General features: G+C 37.4%; 2 protein-coding genes across 10 annotated transcripts in view; one reads left to right on the top strand and one right to left on the bottom strand.

The window, feature by feature from the left end:
* Positions 1-17,478, bottom strand: LOC139974674 (uncharacterized). Of its 7 annotated transcripts, none has more exons than XM_071981943.1 (8): positions 17,375-17,478; positions 14,645-14,799; positions 13,318-13,417; positions 12,173-12,242; positions 11,573-11,776; positions 4,555-4,685; positions 2,470-2,584; positions 1-1,872 (listed from the first exon to the last, which is right to left on the bottom strand). In XM_071981943.1, the coding sequence occupies exons 2-8, from the start codon at positions 14,776-14,778 to the stop codon at positions 1,799-1,801; spliced, it is 828 nt and encodes a 275-aa protein (XP_071838044.1). In that variant the 5' UTR covers positions 14,779-14,799; positions 17,375-17,478; the 3' UTR covers positions 1-1,798. The 7 variants fall into 7 exon arrangements, 6 of the variants coding, with proteins under 6 accessions (XP_071838044.1, XP_071838043.1, XP_071838040.1 ...); XM_071981942.1 differs by lacking the exon at positions 17,375-17,478 and adding an exon at positions 17,156-17,332; XM_071981939.1 differs by lacking the exon at positions 17,375-17,478 and adding an exon at positions 16,872-17,149.
* Positions 17,479-19,158: 1,680 nt separating this feature from the next.
* The window catches only part of LOC139974670 (uncharacterized), a 12,032-nt gene continuing 6,826 nt past the window's right edge, over positions 19,159-24,364 (top strand). Inside the window, exons 1-4 of one of the 3 annotated variants that reach the window (XM_071981934.1) lie at positions 19,159-19,375; positions 19,739-19,908; positions 20,830-20,917; positions 23,685-23,754. In XM_071981934.1, the coding sequence (XP_071838035.1) occupies positions 19,745-19,908; positions 20,830-20,917; positions 23,685-23,754 (322 nt within the window). In that variant the 5' untranslated portion in view covers positions 19,159-19,375; positions 19,739-19,744. Of the gene's footprint in view, positions 19,376-19,398; positions 19,909-20,829; positions 20,930-23,684; positions 23,755-24,364 lie in introns of those variants that run through there. The other 2 variants (XM_071981932.1, XM_071981933.1) reach the window with 2 other exon arrangements.

Here is a 24,364-nt window from a genome sequence, read left to right as displayed (position 1 = left end):
TTTGATTTGTTTCATTTTGATAAATTGTCAATTTTTACATACCATAACCGGAACAGTTTACATACCAAGCGACTACACAGATGAGGTTTTGCTTGCAGAGAAAACAAAAAGTTATTGTACTATTTAAGGTACATGGATCTACACACCAAAGTTCATCCAAGCTTTAAGTTTTTTTGGTGACCTCAAATTTTACATAAAATAATCGGTACTTTTTCTTCAATGCGACGACACAAACGAGGCTTTTAATTGCAGAGAAAACCAAAAGTTTCTTGTATTAATTTGGTGCATGAATCTGCACAGTAAGAGAAATATACCAAAACAACCAAGGAAATAAGTATAACCAAGTATACCAATAAACAAATGAACGGAGAATGAAAACACACTACGACGGGGTTACATCACGGTAAAAAGACATATTGATAACTGCTATCTATAAACGGTGCAGTAATAGACGGTTCACGACTACATGGCGAACAAACTCAAAGCCTTACCTGGGACTAGAAAAAAACTAAGTACATACAGTCAGCAAACAACCCCTGTAATACCAAATGCTCTCTTTTTGTAAATTCTTATAAGTAACTTAGTGAAGAACATATCCGTCCAAAGAATGAAAGACATCGACAAATCCTAAGGAATTGTCAAGCTTTGCGGCTCGGTTTATATATTGAATTAAAGAGAACGGAAAACAAAATGACCGATATAGCTATGACACCATCTTCCAGTCCAGTCAGCCATCTTATATTTACAGGCAAAAGTGACATATAGGCAAGCAAACAACAAATAAAAAGATAAGTGTTCATGCATCCTTGCTAAATTGGTCATTGCTCGACGAAGGTGAATATGTCAGTCCAAGACAAAGATCAAGTCAGACAACTTCATTGTCGAAAGCGATACAAGTATATGACCGAATTAAAAGAAAACTTGGTCAAATCTCGCCATGACAAACCTATTACAGTTTTAACCATTCATATAAAACCAAAAGACTGACCTGGTAATATACATATAGGATACAGATCAACTAATTAACAGTCCATCCGATATAGCTTGTCGTGACACAAAGTCGCCAACAAACGCCTATTAAATTCTGAGCAAAATGAGAAATAATTTACAATCACACATTAGTTCGATTTTGGCGAATATAGGAACAAGTCAATCTTCCGCCAGCAACACAAGTGTTTGGTCAAATTCGTCCCTGGCATTAAATATTTCCATAGGACACGCTGAACGTATTAAAAAGTCATTAATCATCCGAATTGAAAACTTGCACAACAGATAAGATGCTGAAGTCCCGTTACTACACCACCAATCTGTAAATTTAGCACACCACACAGTAAACAGTTTCACAATGTCCTCTAATAGAATCATGACAACGATTAGAGGGCGTTTTACACGGTGTGCATAGATAAATCAAAGCCAACATATTTACAGATGTACGGTAACTCCAAATCACTTTTATATCGAAGATTGCAAATACACGGTACCGGTACATTATTACACCCAAATCTTAACGTTTCACATATATCGTATTTCCTTATCAATCGAGTAAAAACTCCGTAACGATATTCTACCTTTTCTTAAAATATTATTTATAGAAAACACTGACGTAACAAGATCATTTCCCAGAAATGTTCGCCATTTTATGTTGAAAATGGTTTCCCTTCCACGTACATTTTCGTTGATGTCGACCGGCGATGCATAAATTCGCCATGCCCGCTTCTGGTGGAGAATGCAACACTCTCTTGATGTAAGGATGGTGAAGGTTTTACCTGCTTGTCTCCCTGATTCTATGTGAAAGGGTTTATGTGTTGCGAAACATAGAGCCTTTCTTCCACTTTAGTTCACATTTCATGCCTGTCTTCGCGAAGAAAAATGCTGGAATATATAATGATAAGTGACTCGCAACAGTTAAAAGAAAATCAATGTTTTGCAACTCATTTCGAATCTAAAATAACTTGATGCTTATCATTATTCAAGTTTATTAATTGAATACTCCTAATATACATGAGGTCTATCATAACTACATGAAGCGAGTACGTATTATGTATGTTAGGGATATATCTATCTAAGAATAATTTAAACGAGTACAAACAACTACTCACGGAAATATTGATTTTATAAGGTTCCCTGTTTGAGTCACTCCAAGATTGATGTATGTCGTCCAGTTACACCAAGTCCACCACCACCAAACCCTATACCATCACCCACTCGCCCCCCCCATCCCCCACACATACATAATGTTATTCACATCTCTTGAAAACAATTGTTCTTTCTGATCGTCAATGGACTCGTGTAACAGGGAAATTGTCGTATAGAAATCGACGTATAGAAGACGATCATGTCCACGATTGGGGTTCCACTTCATCGTGGCTGCCATATATTTCATCCAGCCTTTTTACAATTTGATTTGAGATAATCAGCAGATATAAGTTGCTTTATGACAGTTCCAGTATTTGCTTGCTCAGATCTTACCTGGTTTAACAGTACTTGCAATCATATAAGCAGAACTGGGCTCAGAATTCAGGGTTAGGAACCTTTGATTTCCCCGAATTCGCTTATTCTTTGTATAGTTTTCTTCATCGAAATTCTATAGAGAAAATGAAAACTTTATCTTTTGACTTTGACATTCCATCGAAGGATATTATAACTTTAACCGATATCAAGTTAGCGTTTTCTTGTTCAGTTTCTGGGTATACCAATACAAGACTTTGACCTCTTTGGACTTCGAATGACCCTTCACCGCTACAACGAAAACTATAGGGATATTGTACTTATTAAGGTGGATTTTTGTTCGAACTATGAAGTTTATCCACGCTTTAGATTTTCGAGTTGTACAAGGTTTTCAAATTTCATCGTCTATTTCTTTCAAATGATCTTTCACGTTCACCCGAAAACTATAAGTGACATGTATTCAGTAAGGTGGATCCACATTCCAAGTATGAACTTATTACAAAGTTGACTTTGGAATTATTGGAATTATTTGGAATTATAAAGTCATCTTTCTCTAGTCATTCTTCGTGCTAACAAAGTCACATATGGAGATTGTTCGTTCAGTGCAGCAGGTACTAAACTCTGGAATTCTCTCCTCACCACTTGAGAAATGTCACATCTATTGACACTTTCAAGAAGCATTTGAAACCGTATCTTTTTAGGCTTGAGTATGGGCATTAATCTTACTCGTTGTTTTATTCACATTACTGTGACCATTTTTATGTATATTTATTTATATTTTTATGTTCTTTATTGTGGTTTATAATCCTGTCTTATATCATTTTTTTCTTTTATTGCTGTTGTTATTACTTCTAGGTTTTCTTAAGTTTGGTAATTTTATATTCCAGGTATTGGTTCTTTTGTACAGTGCTCTTGAGCATGTTTTATTTCATGACAACAGTACTTTAATATATGGTATTTATTATATCTATATTATTATATTGTTGATTGAATTATCGCTTGAATATCATGCCAAGAATAATGTACATTGTGTGATATAGTGAGTGTAAAGCAAGGTTCCATACATACACACACACGCCCGCAAACGCACCCACACACACACACATACATGTTTGTATTACATTCCAACCGAGGACCCCATTGTATTTTCCATTGTTCAAATCCACGTACACGCATACACACATACACACACTCTCCGCCTGCATGAATGCATAGGTTACGATTATCATCGAAACCAAAAACCAACTTCCTAGGAATGAATCTGGTTAAATGTTCAAAGCCTGGTTGTCACATGACATTTGTCTTTAGTTGATTTCGTTTTCACCCGGTCAAGGGTTGATAATGAATTCGCTCCGTCTGTAAACAAAGTTTGACAGGTTACTATTTAGGAAGTTTCTTACACTGTGTGATATTATGTACATCATCAATGTTCTCACACCTTACCATAGATATATGTTAACATGTGGCATGTTTATGACCTTAGATATATAAGGTAGTTAATATGCTTGGGTGGCTCTGTTGATTTTAATCGATCTGCCCGAGTGATAAAAGGTTCTTCGAAAGTGCACTAATGGGCCTAAAGTACACGAGATGAAGGTTTATGATAAGAAATGTTTTCTTAATTCTTTACAGTATATTACTACAAATATGATACCACTAAAAGAGTATCCAAATGTACAGGCAGTGCATAATAAGTTAATAACAGAAACGCAGATATTCGAATCCCTCAGGAACATTTTGGTTTTTACAGCATAAATAAAAGTGGCTGCAAAAATATGCCCCTTCTTGGCCCGAAGGAATGAAACTATTAGTGAACCCGCTTTAACCCATCTTCAAGGCCCTCCAAGTCGAAGACAAGTTTGAGTAAAAAAAAAATCCCCAAGTAGTCCCATTTCACAGCAAAATGATTTCGAGCACTACAACCCTGCATGAACTGAGGGCATATTTGAGAGAGCGTCTCGAGGTGCGGTTAAAAACTTGATGATCCAGACTTTTCAGATTTGGACTATACTGGATCATCCGGATCTGGATTTTTTCCCCATATTGGGACTTCTGTTTCCCTGGACAACCCAGTTACACCGAAATGAACTTATAACAGTCTCTTACCGCAAGGGCCAGTTCGTTTTGGTTATTTGCGGCTAAGCATCTATTCGGTTGATCGTTCGGTACGAGTATCACAGGTATTTTATTTCTGCTTGGATTTACAGCAGCCGTGTATGTGAACACTGTGAAGTAGACTTTATTATCAAAGTAGAAGAGTTGTTATGAATATAATAGTAAAGGTAATCAAAATATGACAAAAATGGAAATTAATGGGAATTTTTAGCCACGCCATAAAATCAAAAACTTAAAAGGGGCGCTATCATATCGGTCCTCTTTAGGTCCGCAAAACTTCACAAGTTGCGGTCTCTGACATCATTGGCAATTCCTTTGAGGAAACAGTGATACTACTGGGGAAAGTACCTAACATTCCTAATTCAATTAAAGTAGGGCAAATTCGAACTGACACGGTTTTCACCATTCGTAACCAACACTTTTATCAACGAAATGTTGCCTGCCGTTCGTTTGGCAATTTTTAAGCACTTTCGGTTATCAACCAATCAGAGAGCAGTTTTCTTGAGGTATTGTTTATCACGTCCGCTAAACTGAGTTTAAGCTTTGACCAGCATTAAAATTGTATCCAAGTACCCGAAATGGAATGTACTGGATTTATTTCTTTGATTCTACTCGCAATTATTGAAGGCGAGATCTTTTAAGACATATTTTGTTACAACTAGCTCATAGATTGCGCTATACAAAAGCTTGCAGACCGCTAAACAGGATAGAGCACGCTCTTTAGGACATTCAGTCTTATCTACAGCACTGTTAGGACCGATATGACAGTGTCCTATGAAGATACGCATTACACAATGTCTAGGAATAATTGACAGAATCGGGACCTCTAAAAAAAGGGAGTTTTGAAACGTCCCAAAGAACAGTTCATCAAGACATAAATGGAATAGAACGGATGGCACTTTTGAAACTGGACTAAAAAGTGCCGATTCGTTCACTACACCCACAGCTCATAGGGCAGTATGTAATTACAAGAAAGCACTATACCTAGAAATGAACCAGACCTGAACGTCAGTTTGCTAATAGTGATTCTATGCAACATTGTACAGGAGAACATTGTACAGTAACACTGCACACAATGTTTTTAAGTGTTGACCATGGTAGATGTTGCACTAATGGGGACCTACATATCAAGTATTAAATGTATTCTTGCTCTTCTTTAAGAGTTTGCATATCTACAATGTTTCAAACTGTGACTTTTTGTTGTCCTTAAATGACCTTCACCCTCCACCCCCCCCCCCCCCCAACCCTGTTGCATGCACTATTGATGGATCTACAGACCAAGCCAAGTTATCATGCGTATAATAGGGTTTAGAGCCTTAAACTTGTCTAGACCTCAAACAAAATTTGACCTCCAAAGAAAGGACTGGGGAGTCGAGTCTTGTAATCAATATAAAGGGGATATATCATACACAAGTGCTACGTTAATAAAAAATTGACTAATTGAGATATCTGGGGTTATCAAGAATTTCAATCATTGAGCTATTTTGAAAAGAAATGACCACGTTCCATTGGGCACTATGTGCTCACAGGGACGTCGCTAGAGGGGGTGGAGGTATGGGAGGAGGGTCTCACCGGTCAAATCGGTCAAAATTGACCTTTAATTAGTCATATTTAACACGTTTTCCTTGCCACTTTGAGAAATTGTATCTCGCGGTCCACCATACAAAACTTCGTATGATTTTGAATACTCTAAAAAAAAATGTTTGGTTTATTTTTGTACTAATTTTGCTATTGGGTGGGTTGTATGGCGGGCCATCAGTCTCAAATCATGGGAGATCGACTTATACCGATTTAAATCGACATATACCAGTTTCCTTCGACTTATACCAGTTTCCAGCAGCTGAAATTGATTTCTACCGATTTAAATCGACATATACCAGTTTCATTCTACATATCATCGATTTAAATCGGTAGAAGTCAATTTCATTCTACATATCATCGATTTATTTTACTTATCATCGATTTAAATCGATGATAAGTAAAATAAATCGATGATATGTCGAAGTAAACTGGTATATGTCGATTTAAATCGATGATATGTAGAATGAAACTGGTATATGTCAATTTAAATCGACATATACCAGTTTCATTCTACATATCATCGATTTATTTTACTTATCATCGATTTAAATCGATGATAAGTAAAATAAATCGATGATTTAAATCGATGATATGTAGAATGAAACTGGTATATGTCAATTTAAATCGACATATACCAGTTTCATTCTACATATCATCGATTTATTTTACTTATCATCGATTTAAATCGATGATATGTAAAATAAATCGATGATATGTCCATTTAAATCGACATCTACCAGTTTAAATCGATGATATGTCGAATTAAATCGGTAGAAGTCAATTTCCGTGGACTTATACCAGTTTCTAGCGTCTCAAATTGACATATACCTATTTAAATCTTAATTTTAATAACTGGTGGCGCCCTCAGCAGGTTGCACTCCTCTTGACGCTCCGTAAACACCTGTTTATTTTGCCTAATTGGAGGACTCTATTTGTGTTTTAACTATTTGTGGTGTTCTGTAAGTACCTCGTCGTTCGGAATCTCCGTGAATTTGAACATTTTTTTCGTCTTCTGGTATTTTGAACTGTTTTTGATGTGAATTTATATTGCCATAGCGTTACTACAGCGATACATTGTGTGTATAGAACCTGTACTTAGTAAACTATGAAACCTCGCCTATTCTATAGCAATGCTACTCTGTTGTGTTTTAACTATTTTGTGGTGTTCTGTAAGTACCTCGTCGTTCGGAATCTCCGTGGATTTGAACATTTTTTCATCGTCATCTGGTATTCTGAACTGTTTCTGATGTGAATTTATATTGCCATAGCGTTACTACAGCGATACATTGTGTGTATAGAACCTGTACTTAGTAAACTATGAAACCTCGCCTATTCTATAGCAATGCTACTCTGTTGGACCTCAAACAAAGGTGTGATAAACGCCATTGTAATCGCATTGATCAAAACCTATGGAGTAAATTACGAGAACTCAAGATTGCCAAGCTGACAAAGCGTGGTTATCGAAGCGTAAGGAAAAATCGATCAATTGCAGTCATCACAAGTAATAGACTTTTATCAAGCGATAAACCTGTTGAGGATTTTGTTTCGTCACCAAGACAACGTCAACTAGTTAAAGTTCCTATTAGTCCTACTGGCACTAGGAATTTGCAATCCGATAATAAGTTTCCGAAGGTTCGGTTCGCTACTTGGAACGCTAGATCAATGAAACGCCGTGGGAAATCTGCGTCAATATGTGACCTCATTATTGATCATAAACTGGACATTCTGTTGATTACCGAAAGTTGGCTCAAAGGAGACTCACGCGACAACCGAGCTTTAGCTGATATTTATGCTACCCTTCCTGACTATGCTGTTTACCACAAACCTCGAAAATTTTGTAGAAGAGGCGGCATCTGCATAATTCTCAGAGAGGGTTTTGGCATCACGGAGAACCACACCCAATCCTTTTCTTCATTTGAACTGATGGACATTTCTGTCTCTTCAAGTGGACAGCAGCCTTTACGGCTGCTATCTGTGTATCGACCTCCATCATCGAAAAGCAAGCAGACGCCCTCAACTTTCTTTCGCGAATTTGCCATCCTTTTGGAAACCATCTCTGTTGTCCAATGTCGCTTGTTGTTCGCTGGAGACTTTAATTTTCATGTGGATAATGAACAAGACCGCGATGCTTCGCATATGCGCGACCTTCTTGAATCTGCTGGTCTTCGTCAACATGTGACTGGTGCTACACACAAAAAGGGTCATACCCTAGACCTCATCATTTCGCATGAAACGGATTCTCTGGTATCAAACCCATCGATACTTTATGGACTTCCATCTGACCACTATGCAGTGAAGTGTGATCTCGATGTTGCACGACCAAAACCAACTAAGTGTACCGTTCGTCAACGTCGGTTGAAAGACGTTGATCTCGACGCTTTACGTCATGATGTTGTCAACTCACCATTGATCTTGAATCCTGCTGATGATCCTGATGTCCTCATTGAGCAATATCATACTGTTCTGAGCGATGTTCTTGACAAACATGCACCCGTGAAAACTCGCAAGATAACTCTCCGGCCGCATGCTCCTTGGTATGATGAGAGCCTCAGAAATGCAAAAAGAAAGAAGCGCTCATATGAAAGAAAGTGGAAGTCATCTGGTTTGGAAGTTGATAAACAAGCCTTTCAAGAAAGTTGCTCTGAGTACAAGGAACTTCTCGACAGCACAAAGACCAAATACCACCGGTCAGTCATATCTGAATGTGACCAAAAACAGTTGTTCAATGTTATTGACAAATTGTCCGTCGCTCAAGCTCCACCAGTGCTACCATCAGGAATGTCTTCAGCAGACATAGCGAATGAATTTGTCAACTTCTTTGATCAAAAGATTCGTAAACTTCGGACATCTCTTGACAATGCATCCACTTCTGCTTCAGTGAATGTTACAGACCAATGTGACTCCTCTCTTGTCCAATTTCAAGAGGTTTCGGAGGATGAAGTGCGCGCCCTTGTGATGAAGTCTTCGAAAAAGACATGCAGCCTCGATCCGCTGCCAATGTCGCTACTGATGTACTTGCTTGATGATCTTTTGCCAATTATCACAAAGATTATCAACAATTCGCTATCCTCTGGGCAATTTCCAGATGCTTATAAAGTTGCTCGTGTCAAACCTCTGATCAAAAAATTATCGCTTGACTGTGAGGACATGAAGAACTATCGTCCTATATCAAACTTAAGGTTTGACTCAAAACTCTTGGAACGTGTTGTTGTAAGTCAACTTCAAGCCTATCTTAAAGAAAATGGGCTTCAGAGCAACAAACAATCCGCTTATCGGGAAGGCTGCAGTACAGAGACTGCACTTCTCCGCGTGTGCAACGACCTCCTGCAGACTGTTGACAGAGGCGACGAGGCGGTACTGGTTCTCTTAGATTTCTCGGCCGCTTTTGACACTATTGACCATCCTGTGTTGATTGCGCGCCTAGAGGAGCGATATGGAATCACGGATAAGGCGCTGGACTGGTTTGTTTCCTACCTTGAAAACCGCAAGCAAGCTGTTGCTGTTGAGACTGCACTCTCCGACGCGCTTCTAATGGACTGCGGCATGCCGCAGGGATCGGTAGCAGGACCTGTTATCTTTACAATGTATAGCGCTCCGATCGAAGACATAGCCTCTTCCAATGGCATCGAGTGTATGACATACGCAGATGACACACAGCTGCATATTTCTATGAATCCTTCAAACAGAGACGTTTCTGTGTCCAAACTTGAACAGTGTCTTGCCGACATAAAATCATGGACTGTACGCAACAAACTTCAGTTAAATGACAGCAAAACTGAAGTGATTCATGTCACATCGCGAAACATGAAGGCGACGCCCTTATCTGGAATTAGGGTAGGTGACACTAACGTAGAACCAACCTCCTCTGCGCGCAATCTGGGAGTTATTTTAGATAGTCAGCTAACTATGAGGGAACATGTTAATAACGTCTGTCGGAACGCAACTAACGCCATCAGAAGCATCGGAAGGATTAGACATTATCTCGATCAGGATACAACTGAGAAACTGGTTCACGCCTATGTCACCTCGCGTTTAGACAACTGCAATGCCCTTCTCTACGGCCTCCCGGACTCTGAAATCATAAAGCTGCAAAGAATCCAGAATACTGCAGCTAGACTGGTGACGCGCACTAAAAAGTATGACAGCATATCTGAGATCATGAGCGGTCTTCACTGGCTTTCCATCCGCCAAAGAATTGCATTTAAGATCAACCTGCTCACATTCAAGTGTCTCCATGGACTTGCTCCTCCATATTTAACTGACCTTATCACGCGATACAATCCTTGTCGGTCACTTCGCTCTTCATCTCAGAACCTAATCAAACCCCCTTCTCGCCGACCACGCACCGCCTATGGACGCCGATCATTCGTAGAAGCCGCTCATACAGAATGGAACATTTTGCCACAACATATCAGGACTGCATCTTCTGTGGACAATTTTAAAACAAAACTGAAAACTCATCTCTTTACCCAGTAATTCATTGTCTATATATGTTAGTGCTTTTTTATCCATGGTTATTGCCTTTTGTGTGCTATTTTACTTTTTATCATTCGGTCATATGCTTCTTTAGCTGTGTGTTTGACTTGTATTCTTTATGTATTTTTTGACCTTTTTATTTGTAAAGCGCCCTGAGACTTCTGTTACGGGCGCTTAATAAGAACTGTTTATTATTATTATTATTATTAAATCGACATATCATCGATCTAGCTCATTAACATATTCCAAATCCCGATTTCGGTGATGATTGACATGTGGAGATACATCACGTGTAGTCACCTGACAAGGCGGGCGAATAATTGAAAATAAACACGAGCACAGTGGAATGCATGATTTGAGGGGGCATGGGGGCCTGTAACGACTTGCCCGAAAAAATATAACCAAAATTGTTTGCGCGCTGCTATATGGAAATGATGTTGTTAAAGAGCCAGGGCAACACATTATGCAAACAAAGGAACAGTCTTACCTGCACGCGCACACATGCGCGCGCCATCACCATGGCAAATTTTTTTCACAGTTGACAAAGAATAAGAAGGGGGAACTGCAAATCTCCTCTCCTCTATGACTATACTCTTGAACCGGGACTTACGGTGTTGGAGGAGTTCTTGACACACCTTTTCCTGCACAATTGAGGCCAATTTTAACTTGACCTTTGACCTACATCGACCCATAACAACCACATCAGTACTATTCTAAATGTCCCATTGTTCTCGACATATCTTGTCTTTTGATGATTTTCTCCAACATCCTGACAAGCATTTAATTGCTAAAAAAGTTGTGAAGTAGTTTTTGATGTTTGACCTCTGAACTTTGACCGATGATGTTACCCAATCACGCAGGCTCAAGGTTACCCTATACATTACTTCTAGAGAGGTTAGATAAGAAAGGCTTTTTGAGGGCATGCCAATGGCGTAAACATATATGTTTTTACCTTCTGAACCGTCTGACTCAGTGAAAGAAATGTCTTCATTTTCCACTGCCAGATAATATCGTTTAGTCTGCATTTGAATATAAAAGCAAATATCCATTTGCGCTATTTGAAACGAATATGTAGGAGTACATTTAAGGATCTTCTCAACATCGTTAAATATGGCATGCCAATAGACACCGATTAAATTCAAGTAAGGATGTCCACCTATAATAAGGAGAGAAAATGACACACATCAATATGAAATCACGCTGATCAATGAAATTATTCATAAACTTAAGTGGGCGAGATAAGTTCATAGATTAGCTTATTCACGGAGTGTACATATTTATTTTATTATACATTTTTAAACTGATGTATGGAAACAGCAGAACCGAATGAATTGGCGAACGATGAAAAGTGTGACTATATATAAGTAAATATAAGTTGCCTTTCAGAAAGAACGGTAAACAGCATATCCATAAACAGGAAAACCGTGATATCGCTATTTGTTACAGCGCCCCCCGTCCATTACCATCTTCAGCTTGTCTATCCTGACGTAGCTGCCCTTTGTTGATTGTAACAGGTGGGTCGTTATTGTTTTCATGCAAATATTAAACTAACCTGAATTTATTCCGATATCAAGAGCTATGACAATGGAAACATTTTTCTTCTTCACAGATCGCTCTACAGTCTGTCAAGAAGAAGAGAAAACCAGATTGGGCAATTTGTAATTCATCAACGCCTGCAAAATAAATTTTCTTTTTTTCTGTATATTGTGTTATACCAATTAAATACATATACAGAAATTACACCTTTGAATATAGGTGACCTCAAATGACCCGTGAACTCCGCTCAAAGTAGCTGCCTTGTCGTCATTGGAGATGGAGCTAAATATACTACATTTGTCCTTCATCCATTTTAATTTTAGTTCTAATGTCTTTGACTTCTATGATTTTTTTTTTTCGTTTTAGGTTGGATCTCGTATACCCAGGATCAATATCATTGAGGTATCGCTGCTAAAGTTATCATATTTATAACATTTGTATAATTTAGAATAAAGCAATCCCTAGTTGAAACACTGTACTTTTTGAGTCATAGTGTTTAAAGTCCAAACCATCACACAAATACATCATACGTATACACACATACGACATCGCCATTGCAAATTTAGTCAATAACTGCTTACCGTGCTTAAATTGGTTCTCTGAGTTGATATGTTGATATTTGTAGCGTTTCACCACTGTAGTACTCGATTAGCTATCAACATTGATGTGTTCTCAGCCTAATGCAGTTTTAATGTTCACATGTTATTAACACACGATTTTCAAAATGTCTGGACAACGATATGTTAAATGTGGGACTAAATCCTTTAACATGTACCATCTTTGCGACTCAATGTACTCGTTTTGCAAGAAATTGAAACTGTGACCTCTGTTGACAGGATATGACCTTTGAGCTCACCGAAAATGTATACTTTAATTTGACCTTGGTGACCTCCAATGGCCGTTGACTTGCACCAAAGCAATAGGGTTCTTAACGTAGGTAGACCAATGATACAATCGGCAATGAAATAACCTATCGCGAACTCTAATCTGTCAGCCAAAGCAGAGGTAATCACGCACACATACACACGCATACACACATACGCACACACCCATACGTACCACCCACACGTATAGGTAGGCCCCTTCACACACGATGACAACCTTGAAGATTCATTCACATTCTTGCGAGTATAGTCAGATAGTATAACAAAATGTTCTTACCAACACTATGACCGAGGTACATTTGATGGCTTCCAGGATTTCGTCGAACGACAGGTTTTTGACATCGGTCTTGTGTATAGCAACCAAACGATCAGAATCTCTAAATAAGTAAACATGGATCATCATACAGTCAAGATGCGTCATAACAATTATAATAATAATATGTATGTTGTTTTGTTTTCTTGAAATAATTGCCACATTTACTTCAAATGTTATTATAATAAAAAATGTCGACGACTAACAATATCTTAAGAATTTAAACCCCATATATTCAGCGTCTCTCAGATTGAACATTCTTGTATCCAGAAATAATACTACTACTTTTTGTTTGTGTCGACATTTATCTTCTAGATGAGTGGTCCGTTCCTAACCTTTGATTTAATTAACTTAGGGGAATGAACAGTGGCGGAGCTAGGGGTTATTGGTCAGGGAGGGCAAGAATGGTCTGTAGGGGCGCTTTCGACACTATCTAAGCGGAGCGCCACCACAGGTTGGCGCGGAGCGTACAGATTTTTTTTGAGTAGAGATACTCCCTAGATCGCCGGAAATGACCCTTTCCGGGCATTGCTAATTTGCAGATAAACGAAGAATAAATTGCCGTCAGAGCAATTTGTAAGAAAATTACACCAACAAAATGTGACAAATGTCAATAGGTAGATATGAGAGCAATAAAAAAGTCAATATTCGCGAATAAGTAAAAAGAAGTAAAAAGCTGAAAAGGGCGCCAGCAGTCCATTTGAGTCAGGGGGGGGGGGGGCATCCGCCCCCCTGACTGTATGGACGCTCCGCCACTGGGAATGAAGCGGTTTGGGTGATCCCGCAGTACTTGTATATTATCATGAAGTACAAACTATCATCATGTTCGTTTGTAGTATCATCATCAAATGCAGCCCTATTATCGTTTGTAACGGGTGAGCTAGGCGTCGCAGCTTTAACGTTACTCTTGGGGTAAGAACTTATAATCTTCCTTGTGTAGTTTGTTGCATATATACTTTACCTAATTTATAAATCTGTACTTAATTGATCTGATATAAACAGGGAAATATGATATTAACCGATGGTGTCTTGCATTCTATTTCGAAGATCTAGTTTTTGAACACTTCTGGGAAACAATTCCAACTGTTAAAGTTTGTTTTGACCCGACAAGCAACGATTCTCTTATCTTCCAACTCGACATTTTCGTTTCAATCCTTTTTGGAAAACGTTTGTCATTATATTACAGAATATATGCCCTTGTATGACGGTGGACCAACTATTTGATCACTATGCTACTTAAAGTTTGTTAGTCACTTAAAGTTATGGATTTAATGAAAATAAAGAAACTCACCTGATGCCGCTACTGAAGGCAAGTCCACCTTCTTTGACATCTTCGATAAATACACGCGCCTCACGTTTGGTACCCTTCTGAGCTAAGTAGGCTGACAACTCTATGAAGGCATCGCTTAGTTCTGGGTGCGCCATGATCAATTCCGATTTAATGTTCTGAGCGAAAACATTAATACCATGAAGTCGTAATGAAAATATCTCCCAAATATTGTTGAATATGTAGATATAACAAAGTCTAAGTTCTATATTCAGTTGTCGAGTGTAGCTATGGTTTAGTTTTAGTTCTATTTTCAATTATTGAATCATGTAGATATTACATAGTTATAGTTCTATATATTCAACAATTGAATGATGTAGATATAACATAGTTATAGTTCTACACTCAAATGTTGAATGATGTAGATATAACATAGTTTGTTCTTAACTCAATTGTTGAATGATGTAGATATAAATAGTTCTTTAATCAATTGTTGAATTGTGTAGATATAACACAGTTTTAGTTCTATATTCATCTGCTAAATGATGTAAACATAACACAGTTTTAATTCTTTATTCAACTATTGAATTATGTAGATATAGCACAGTTTTAGATCTATAGACACTAAACTATTGAATGATGTAGATATAACACAGTTTTACTTCTTTTATTCAATTGTTGAATGATGTAGATATAACACAGTTTTACTTCTTTTATTCAATTGTTGAATGATGTAGATATAACATAGTTTGTTCTTAACTCAATTGTTGAAGGATGTTGATATAAATAGTAAATAGTTCTTTATTCAATTGTTGAATGATGTAGATATAACACAGTTTTAGTTCTATATTCATCTGCTGAATGATGTTAATATATAACACAGTTTTAATTCTTTATTCAACTATTGAATTATGTAGATATAGCACAGTTTTAGATCTATAGACACTAAACTATTGAATGATGTAGATATAACACAGTTTTACTTCTTTTATTCAATTGTTGAATGATGTAGATATAACATAGTTTGTTCTTAACTCAATTGTTGAAGGATGTTGATATAAATAGTAAATAGTTCTTTATTCAATTGTTGAATGATGTAGATATAACACAGTTTTAGTTCTATATTCATCTGCTGAATGATGTTAATATATAACACAGTTTTAATTCTTTATTCAACTATTGAATTATGTAGATATAGCACAGTTTTAGATCTATAGACACTAAACTATTGAATGATGTAGATATAACACAGTTTTACTTCTTTTATTCAATTGTTGAATGATGTAGATATAACATAGTTTGTTCTTAACTCATTTTGTTGAATGATGCTGTTATAACATAGTTTTAGTTTTTTATTCAATTGTTGAATGATGTAGACATAACACAGTTTTAGTACTATATTCAACTGCTGAATGATGTAGATATAACATAGTTTGTTCTTAACTCAATTGTTGAATGATGTAGATATAAATAGTTCTTAACTCAATTGTTGAATGGTGTAGATATAACACAGTTTTAGTTCTTTATTCAACTGTTGAATGATGCTGTTATAACATAGTTTTAGTTCTTTATTCAATTATTGAATGATGTAGATATAACACAGTCAGTTTAGTTCTTTATTCAATTGTTGAATGATGTAGATATAACACAGTTTTAGTTCTTTATTCAATTGTTGAATGGTGTATATATATATATATATATATAACACAGTTTAGTTCTATATTCAACTGTTGAATGATGTAGATATAACATAGTTTGTTCTTTACTCAATTGTTGAATGATGTAGATATAACACAATTTTATAGTTCAACACTCAACTGTTGAATGATGTACATGTAAAACAATTTCTGTTGTATATTCATATAGATATAATATAGATTCCAATATTTAAATGTTGAATCATGTAGATAACACACAGTTTTATTTCTACATTCAACTGTTGAATGAGGTATATATAACATAGTTATAGTTCTATACTCAATTGTTGAATCATAAACTGTGACAAACTGTGACAAAACTGTAACAAAGTAAATTTATACAAAATAAGCACCGCTCCTGGCATGATTTCGACATCGTCGATATGCTATTAGTTTGAATGTGAAATAGAATACATATATATTATAACATATAGATACCTAGCCAGGCAGGCCGATCCCTCAAGCTTATTGGCATGATCTTTGAGAAATGACAACAATTAATAGATAGTGAGATACTCGCTGACACTTGATTTTACTGAATGTATTACACATACCCCTTTCTTCTTGGATGTAGCCATACCGGTGTACCACGGTATATAACGATAGCCAAACAAACTATAGTGTTGCAAGTTATGCACCAAATTGCATCAACACATATGAAGAACGATACAATAGACCTGTGTGAAACGTGACGAACAGTAGCAGAATGATGACAATTTCAATGAAATCATCGATGCGAAATATCAGGGAATGAATTGCTTTAGGCTGCCTCTTATTGTTGAACAAACAGTCGACACCCTAAATCGGTTTGTTTAAAGTTGAGAGGAGATGTTCTTACACGATTTCCAAGAACGTGGCATTCACGGTTTCAAGGTACACCCGTAAAACAAAGACTTCGCACCGTTTTTCACAAAGCACTAGTAAATGATATACGTCTAAGCGTAGGCCTCCTGCATACAGTTATATTATACCGTAAAAATACACCATTCTTAATAAACAGTGTAATAAACCTTTCCCTCGGTTCCTTTATGCCCATGTAAAGAACAAACAAACTTACAGTTTATCCAACAGACCGTTAAGGCGGTGGACCGACCGCAGTCTTTCGTTTCTTTCAAACTTTCCTGGAATAGTTTTATATGAATTCTACAAAATACGTTATAACGCATTGTCTGAACGTGCTAATCTGAGCATGTATCGTTATCGATTTCTAAAGGTTGTTTGGTTGGTATCTGTTTTTCTTGATAAACAAGCATTCCAATGCCAAAAAAAGAAAGCGCATATAAGGGTATAAGGGTTACCAATGATACACTCTTAAAGATATGGGTGTAACAAGAAGGCAGCACATCCCCCATTGATTGTCATTGGATCTAAACTGCCACGAACTTATTTTATGGAATAGATCGATCGTTGTACTTATTACTAAAGGATACAAAAATGCCCCATTGCAAAAAAAAACAAAGAACCAACAGTATTTGAACTTCGTCGTTTTCATTCATGCAATAACAGAATGAAAACGTGTTCCACTGTTTAATTTGCTTAAATGTTTTGGATATCACGTATGAATTGTGCTAAACCAATATTACCCACGACAATTGCACCCATACATGTAATAGAACGACCTACAACTTGTTTACATTGGACGTACCATAGAGAAACGCTAAGAGCAAAAACAATTTGGGTCATCCTCACATGTCGTAAACCCACACACAAGAAGTTCAAACTGTCAACTCTGGAAAGTAGTCCCTTTACAGAGAATGACATCATCAAACTAGACAGCAAGCCTGAAGAACAAGTAAATATTTGACTTGATCAAATTTCCCACGGATGGATTTTTCCCCAAAATGACGGGAAAATTAAGGTGGAAGACATTTTGCTATTGAAAAAAAGGAAATTCATGATCATTGCATATGATTTGTGCTCTATATTTTATCTTACTACTGAAAACTCTACAAGATTGCCCCGTTTTGGGTCTTCACATTACAACAAAACTAATTCCTCAACAACCTGTAACATGTATTAACCTGTAAAAACGAAATTTCTGTTGTTCATCGAAATATTTCGTATTATTTTGCCTTGTTTTTGCTGAATTCTTTCCACTGGCATTCCAATATTGTGTTGACAGTATAGTTGCCTCCAAGTTTCTCTTCATCAATCTCGCCTTTAACTTAATCTCGAAATTTGGACTTTATTTTGACCTTTGAACCCAATTGATCGCGTGACCTTCGGCGTTTTACAGTAAATACCAGTGTACTTAGAGCACAGTCACAATGATGTAATGGTCACAGACTATATATGTCTACAGTGCATGAATTAATGTTAGAAGCCAAAGGTGGTGTGATCTAAGAAGGTCATAGGTCAAACGTGGTTAAATGTGTACGAAAATTAGTTCATAGGGTCAAAAGTCAAAGGTGAAATAACCAAAAAAAAAGCACTGCGACCATTACATATATCAAAATAACAATGTAACCAAAAAGTTCAAATACAAGTGGGATACCAAAGACTGTCTTTAGTACATTAGGCTATGTATAATGTACAATGCCAAATGTCACGTGATAATGGAGGAAAATGCAAACTACTTGGGCAACTTTGTGCGCATGCACCTCAAATGACTGGCTAGCTTAATTCAGGTGAAGTTGCAAGTCAAGGATATGCCGGTAGCTAAAGGTGAATGTTGAACAAAATTGCTATAGAAATGTAAATTTAGTAACAAATTAAAAAAAAAAAACTATTCTCTTCGCTTCTAAGAAAATGCCAAACGATGAAATATGAATAAGGAACTAATCTTGTTTCTAGAAAAACAGTCAGATTACGTTCACGAGTCACAATATGGGAAAGAAATTCTATGGGGACGGGAAAAGAAATACTAACTCAGTGTACGCAAACGGATTCCCGCGGTTATTTACATCTTTGTGTATCTTTATCCATGCATACACACATATATATATATATATATATATATATATATATATATATATATCATGTATAGGTATATAGGACTCGTCAGAAGCATTATAAGCTACACTGAGAAGTATGAGAAGATCTGTTGTGCTTGCAAGAGGTACATATATATACACATATATACACACACATATGTGTATATATATATACATACAAATATATATATATATATATGTGTGTGTGTGTGTGTGTACATATATATATATAGGAGAAACTAAATATCACTCATAATTGTCAATTAAGGAATATTGTTTAGAAAATATATTGTGATTTTCAGCAATACTTGGCAGTGGAATCGCATATCGGTACCGGAAAGGCCTGCTGGCTGTTATATTCTATTGTGATTTTGTGTTGAGAGAAGCAGGCTGATAATATATACGATCTGGACACGTACTGGTATGTAATGTATCAATTAATACCCATTCACCACATGCCGTTTCATTTTTAACTCTAACGTTTATAGAACAATATGGCGCAACTGCGAAGATCTTTGCTGACAATAATGCACCCCACACTGTCTGATATTAGCATCGACTTATCAGCCTTCTTAGAGCAGAAAGAGGTCCAAAACGGGAAGCATATCTGTTTTCAAAGTATTGAAGAAGGCGGAATTGTCTTCAATGCAGGCATCAGGTAAATTTTTTCTTCGTCACAATGATTTCTTTTCTTTTTCTTCTCCTTCTCCTTCTCTTTCTCCTTCTCCTTCTCCTTCTCCTTCTCCTTCTCCTTCTCCTTCTCCTTCTCCTTCTCCTTCTCCTTCTCCTTCTCCTTCTCCTTCTCCTTCTCCTTCTCCTTCTCCTTCTCCTTCTCCTTCTCCTTCTCCTTCTCCTTCTCCTTCTCCTTCTCCTTCTCCTTCTCCTTCTCCTTCTCCTTCTCCTTCTCCTTCTCCTTCTCCTTCTCCTTCTCCTTCTCCTTCTCCTTCTCCTTCTCCTTCTCCTTCTCCTTCTCCTTCTCCTTCTCCTTCTCCTTCTCCTTCTCCTTCTCCTTCTCCTTCTCCTTCTCCTTCTCCTTCTCCTTCTCCTTCTCCTTCTCCTTCTCCTTCTCCTTCTCCTTCTCCTTCTCCTTCTCCTTCTCCTTCTCCTTCTCCTTCTCCTTCTCCTTCTCCTTCTCCTTCTCCTTCTCCTTCTCCTTCTCCTTCTCCTTCTCCTTCTCCTTCTCCTTCTCCTTCTCCTTCTCCTTCTCCTTCTCCTTCTCCTTCTCCTTCTCCTTCTCCTTCTCCTTCTCCTTCTCCTTCTCCTTCTCCTTCTCCTTCTCCTTCTCCTTCTCCTTCTCCTTCTCCTTCTCCTTCTCCTTCTCCTTCTCCTTCTCCTTCTCCTTCTCCTTCTCCTTCTCCTTCTCCTTCTCCTTCTCCTTCTCCTTCTCCTTCTCCTTCTCCTTCTCCTTCTCCTTCTCCTTCTCCTTCTCCTTCTCCTTCTCCTTCTCCTTCTCCTTCTTCTTCTCCTTCTCCTTCTCCATCTCCTTCTCCTTCTCCATCTCCTTCTCCTTCTCCTTCTCCTCCTTTGTTTTCATCATGTTTACCTCAACAATATTTCCTGTTTATCTATTTCTATCTAGGAATGACGATAGATTGATTTCAGTAAACAGACACCCTGTTAAGCAGTGCTGCTTTGACGACGTCATCGAATGGATTCGTTCTCTCTCGGTGATCATGTTTGTAATGCAAATATTCTTTCCTGATTCATGTTGTTTTCTTTCTCATAGTACTATACTCAACAATGGAACGAATGATTGTTAGTATATGGTACCAGTATTTAAATTTCCGTTTAGCTACATTTCGTTTATTTTAGTCTTGTTCTTGCTAAAAGACTCCTTTGAGAACATTAACGGGTATTTTGCCTCAATATTATTGTAAGTATAATATGTGCAACATTGCTTTACCATCTCAGTATAGTATAACTATGATCCACAAAACCACACACACACATTTTGACCCCATAATGATTTAAGAAAGACCAATAAAACAACATTTATGGCATCCAGGGACGTAGCCAGGGGGAGAGCAGGGGGAGCGACCGCTCCCCCCCCCCCTTTCAGTGTCGATTTTTTTTTTTAAACTGTCGTTTTTTTAGCATGGTATTTTGTCAGTGCTCTTTTGATCTTGAATACTCGTCAGCTCCGTTAACTCGATTGTAATCGTAGTAATATTCACGCCTACTGATTCAACTACTTACTTAGTTTGGCAGATGCAATTAGCTAAATTTAGCTTATAGCCAATTACAAGCCTACAGTTGGCCACTGCGTAATAAAATACATATTGCCTACCTAACCGCACTCTATGGAATGTCACGAACTGTATGCACAACAACGTCGACAATGTTCGTTCAATGAGTCGTTCTAAGTTGTTGCATGAACAGCATGTTATGAAGCTAAGCTAGCAATCGTACGTGATACGCACTTCCTATAAATAATTATTACACTGCTAATACACTGCGATAACGATATTTGTTTTTAGGCCACTGCATATCTGGCTGTATTACAAAATATGAAAGTTTATATTGTCCATCACTTAAGTTCGTCAAATGTATTAAAGTCCAGACATTGGACAATAAACAAGAATCATCCTACTGGAAAACTTGTAAAAGAGCACTATGTTTGTCTTTCTGATATATTATGTAAAAGAACATGTAAAAGAATTTAAACAGGAAACAAAATCTGCTGATACTGATATCATATGATCAGGGCATAGCCAGTATGTAGCACGATAGTTTCATTCAACACTCTACCCGCCGAAATCCGATCTTGTCAGTTTTTTAACATGTAGTTAAGAACCCGTTTACGCAGATAATATTTCAGTTGAGAAAACACTTGAGAAATTTGCATTCTCTTAGTTGGCTAACTTAAACATGTACTAGCTACAGTTGTATCAAAGACATTTCTGGACTATATTTGTATCTACAAGTATCAGAAGTTGAAAAGTAAGACTACTTTGTACATGTACCTTCAAGGGCGGCGGAACCGGGGGGCACAGGGGGCAAGTGCCCCCCCACTTTTCCTCAGGTTAAAAATGTGCCCTTTTTCTACATAAAACTTGTACTCTTGATCACCTTATTAGGTCAGCGATATTTCAGTAAGAGATCTAATCCTAATTTAGAACTATCAGGGGCGTAGCCAGTATGTAGCACTGTAGGCCTGGGCCTACACTTTTTTTGGCCAAGTTATCTTTTTTATTAAAACACCCATAATTCAAATCCATAAGCTTGCTGGACGAGTTTAAGAGACTAAACAGGAAAAACTATTGAAATGAACGTAGCAAGGTTATGGCTAAATTAGGTGACCTATTCTTCTGTCATCTAGGCTGTCATTCATATCGCGTGCCGTTTCATTCAATACTCTACCCGCCAAAAAAAAAAGACTAGGATACGATCTTGTCAGTTTTGTAATATACTTAAGAACCCGTTTACGCAGATAAAATTTCAGTTGAGAACATTCCACAGTCAAATAAGCCTATCGTTGATTAACAGACTTTGTATGTATAGAGCTGCAGCACTTTGTTGCCTGTTGTTGTCACGATCGGCGTTCCAAGTTCCAAAACAGCCTTTTCGATAAACATTTACTAGCTACAGTTGTATCAAAGACAAATACTGGCTATGGTTGTATCAAAGACATTTCTGGCCTATCTTTGTATCTACAAGTATCAGAAGTTGAAAAGTAAGACTACTAAGACGGGGGGGGGGGGGGGGCGTTGATGGAGTGATGTGTATACGCAAATAAGATAATACATCAAGATTTATAAAGGGTACTAAATATCAGGCTGCATCAGTCCAATCGAATTTCTGCAAAGTGCCCTTTGACGTCGGTGCCCCCCCCCCCCCAGATTAAAAGTGCTTCCGCCGCCCTTGTGTACCTTGCTAATTTTAATACATTATGTATTTTTGAATTACGTACTATTTTAACTCGTTTGTTTTTTGGTTTTAAAAGTGATATTGAATGAGGTGTCTCAAGTTAGCAAGAGGCCAGGGAACCAGAATGAACACTAGGGAAGGGCCGTTTCCGGCCATCTGGGGGTTTGTAAAACCAAAAAATTTCTTGTACGCTCCGCGCCAACCGATGGTGGCGCTCCGCTCAGATAGTCGTGCCTACAACTTTGAAAATCCATATCAATCGCAAAAAGGGCTCCCCCCCTTTCAAATTCCTGGCTACGTCGCTGATGGCATCTCGAGGAATCGAGAGTGGGCCTGCGGATCCTGGTTTCTCATCCGATGTAAGCCTACTTGGGACATTTTCTGTATAAACATGTACTTTAACGTCATGCTCTATATACACTTTTACTGACAGTATGAACATTATAAATATGGTTATGATCTCATATTTTTTTGTTTTATCTCAGCAACAAATTTATTATCCTTGATGAATAGTCATACCCGACTAAGCTTTCCTTCTCTCTCCCTCTCTCTGTGTTTTCCTAAAAGGCTTTAGAAAGAAAGGTAGGCGCCAACACTATTCAAATTGTGGCAATTCTCGACATCGGATTCAAATCAGGTAAGTTCATAGGAAACACGATCCGTCTTGAATTTTGCTTGAACTAGTAAGACTACGATGCGACGCCATGTTAAGTCCAAGTCAAAAGAAAGTGTTCATATACCACGGTTAGTAACTCATATTGAGCCTAAAGGTAATTTAGCCTAACCAAATAGCCTATGTATAAGGACAAAGAACGCAGTTAATGTGTAATCGCGTCCACTGCCAAACTTTTAAATAGTAAGTTCAGCGGCGAACGTTAACCTGGGGTTCCGCTTAATTACGCCTTTTGTTTACACAAATTAAAAAGTGCTCTTTTTCAAACGTGAGATTTTGTTGAGATATTAATAAATTGTTATGACTAAAGTATACTCTTAAGAAAAACAAACCCATTAAAAATAATTGAATTTGTGGCACTGATTGTAAAAATTGGTCCATTTTTCATACGTAGCTTAGGAATGCAATTTATTGGGTACAATGATTAAACCTACTGTTTTTCCTTATAAAGGTCAAATTTCAACAGAGGTCATTATCTGAAAATGTCAATGTCAACACAGAAAATCCAATTGTGAAGCGTTAAAGAATTGTATTTGAATTGGGTACATCCACCTCAAGGCTTAGTAAAGAGTAC

The sequence above is a fragment of the Apostichopus japonicus genome, chromosome 10 (genome assembly GCF_037975245.1).
Source record: "Apostichopus japonicus isolate 1M-3 chromosome 10, ASM3797524v1, whole genome shotgun sequence".
Taxonomy (NCBI): domain Eukaryota; kingdom Metazoa; phylum Echinodermata; class Holothuroidea; order Aspidochirotida; family Stichopodidae; genus Apostichopus; species Apostichopus japonicus.
This window is presented reverse-complemented; position numbering and strand designations above follow the sequence as displayed.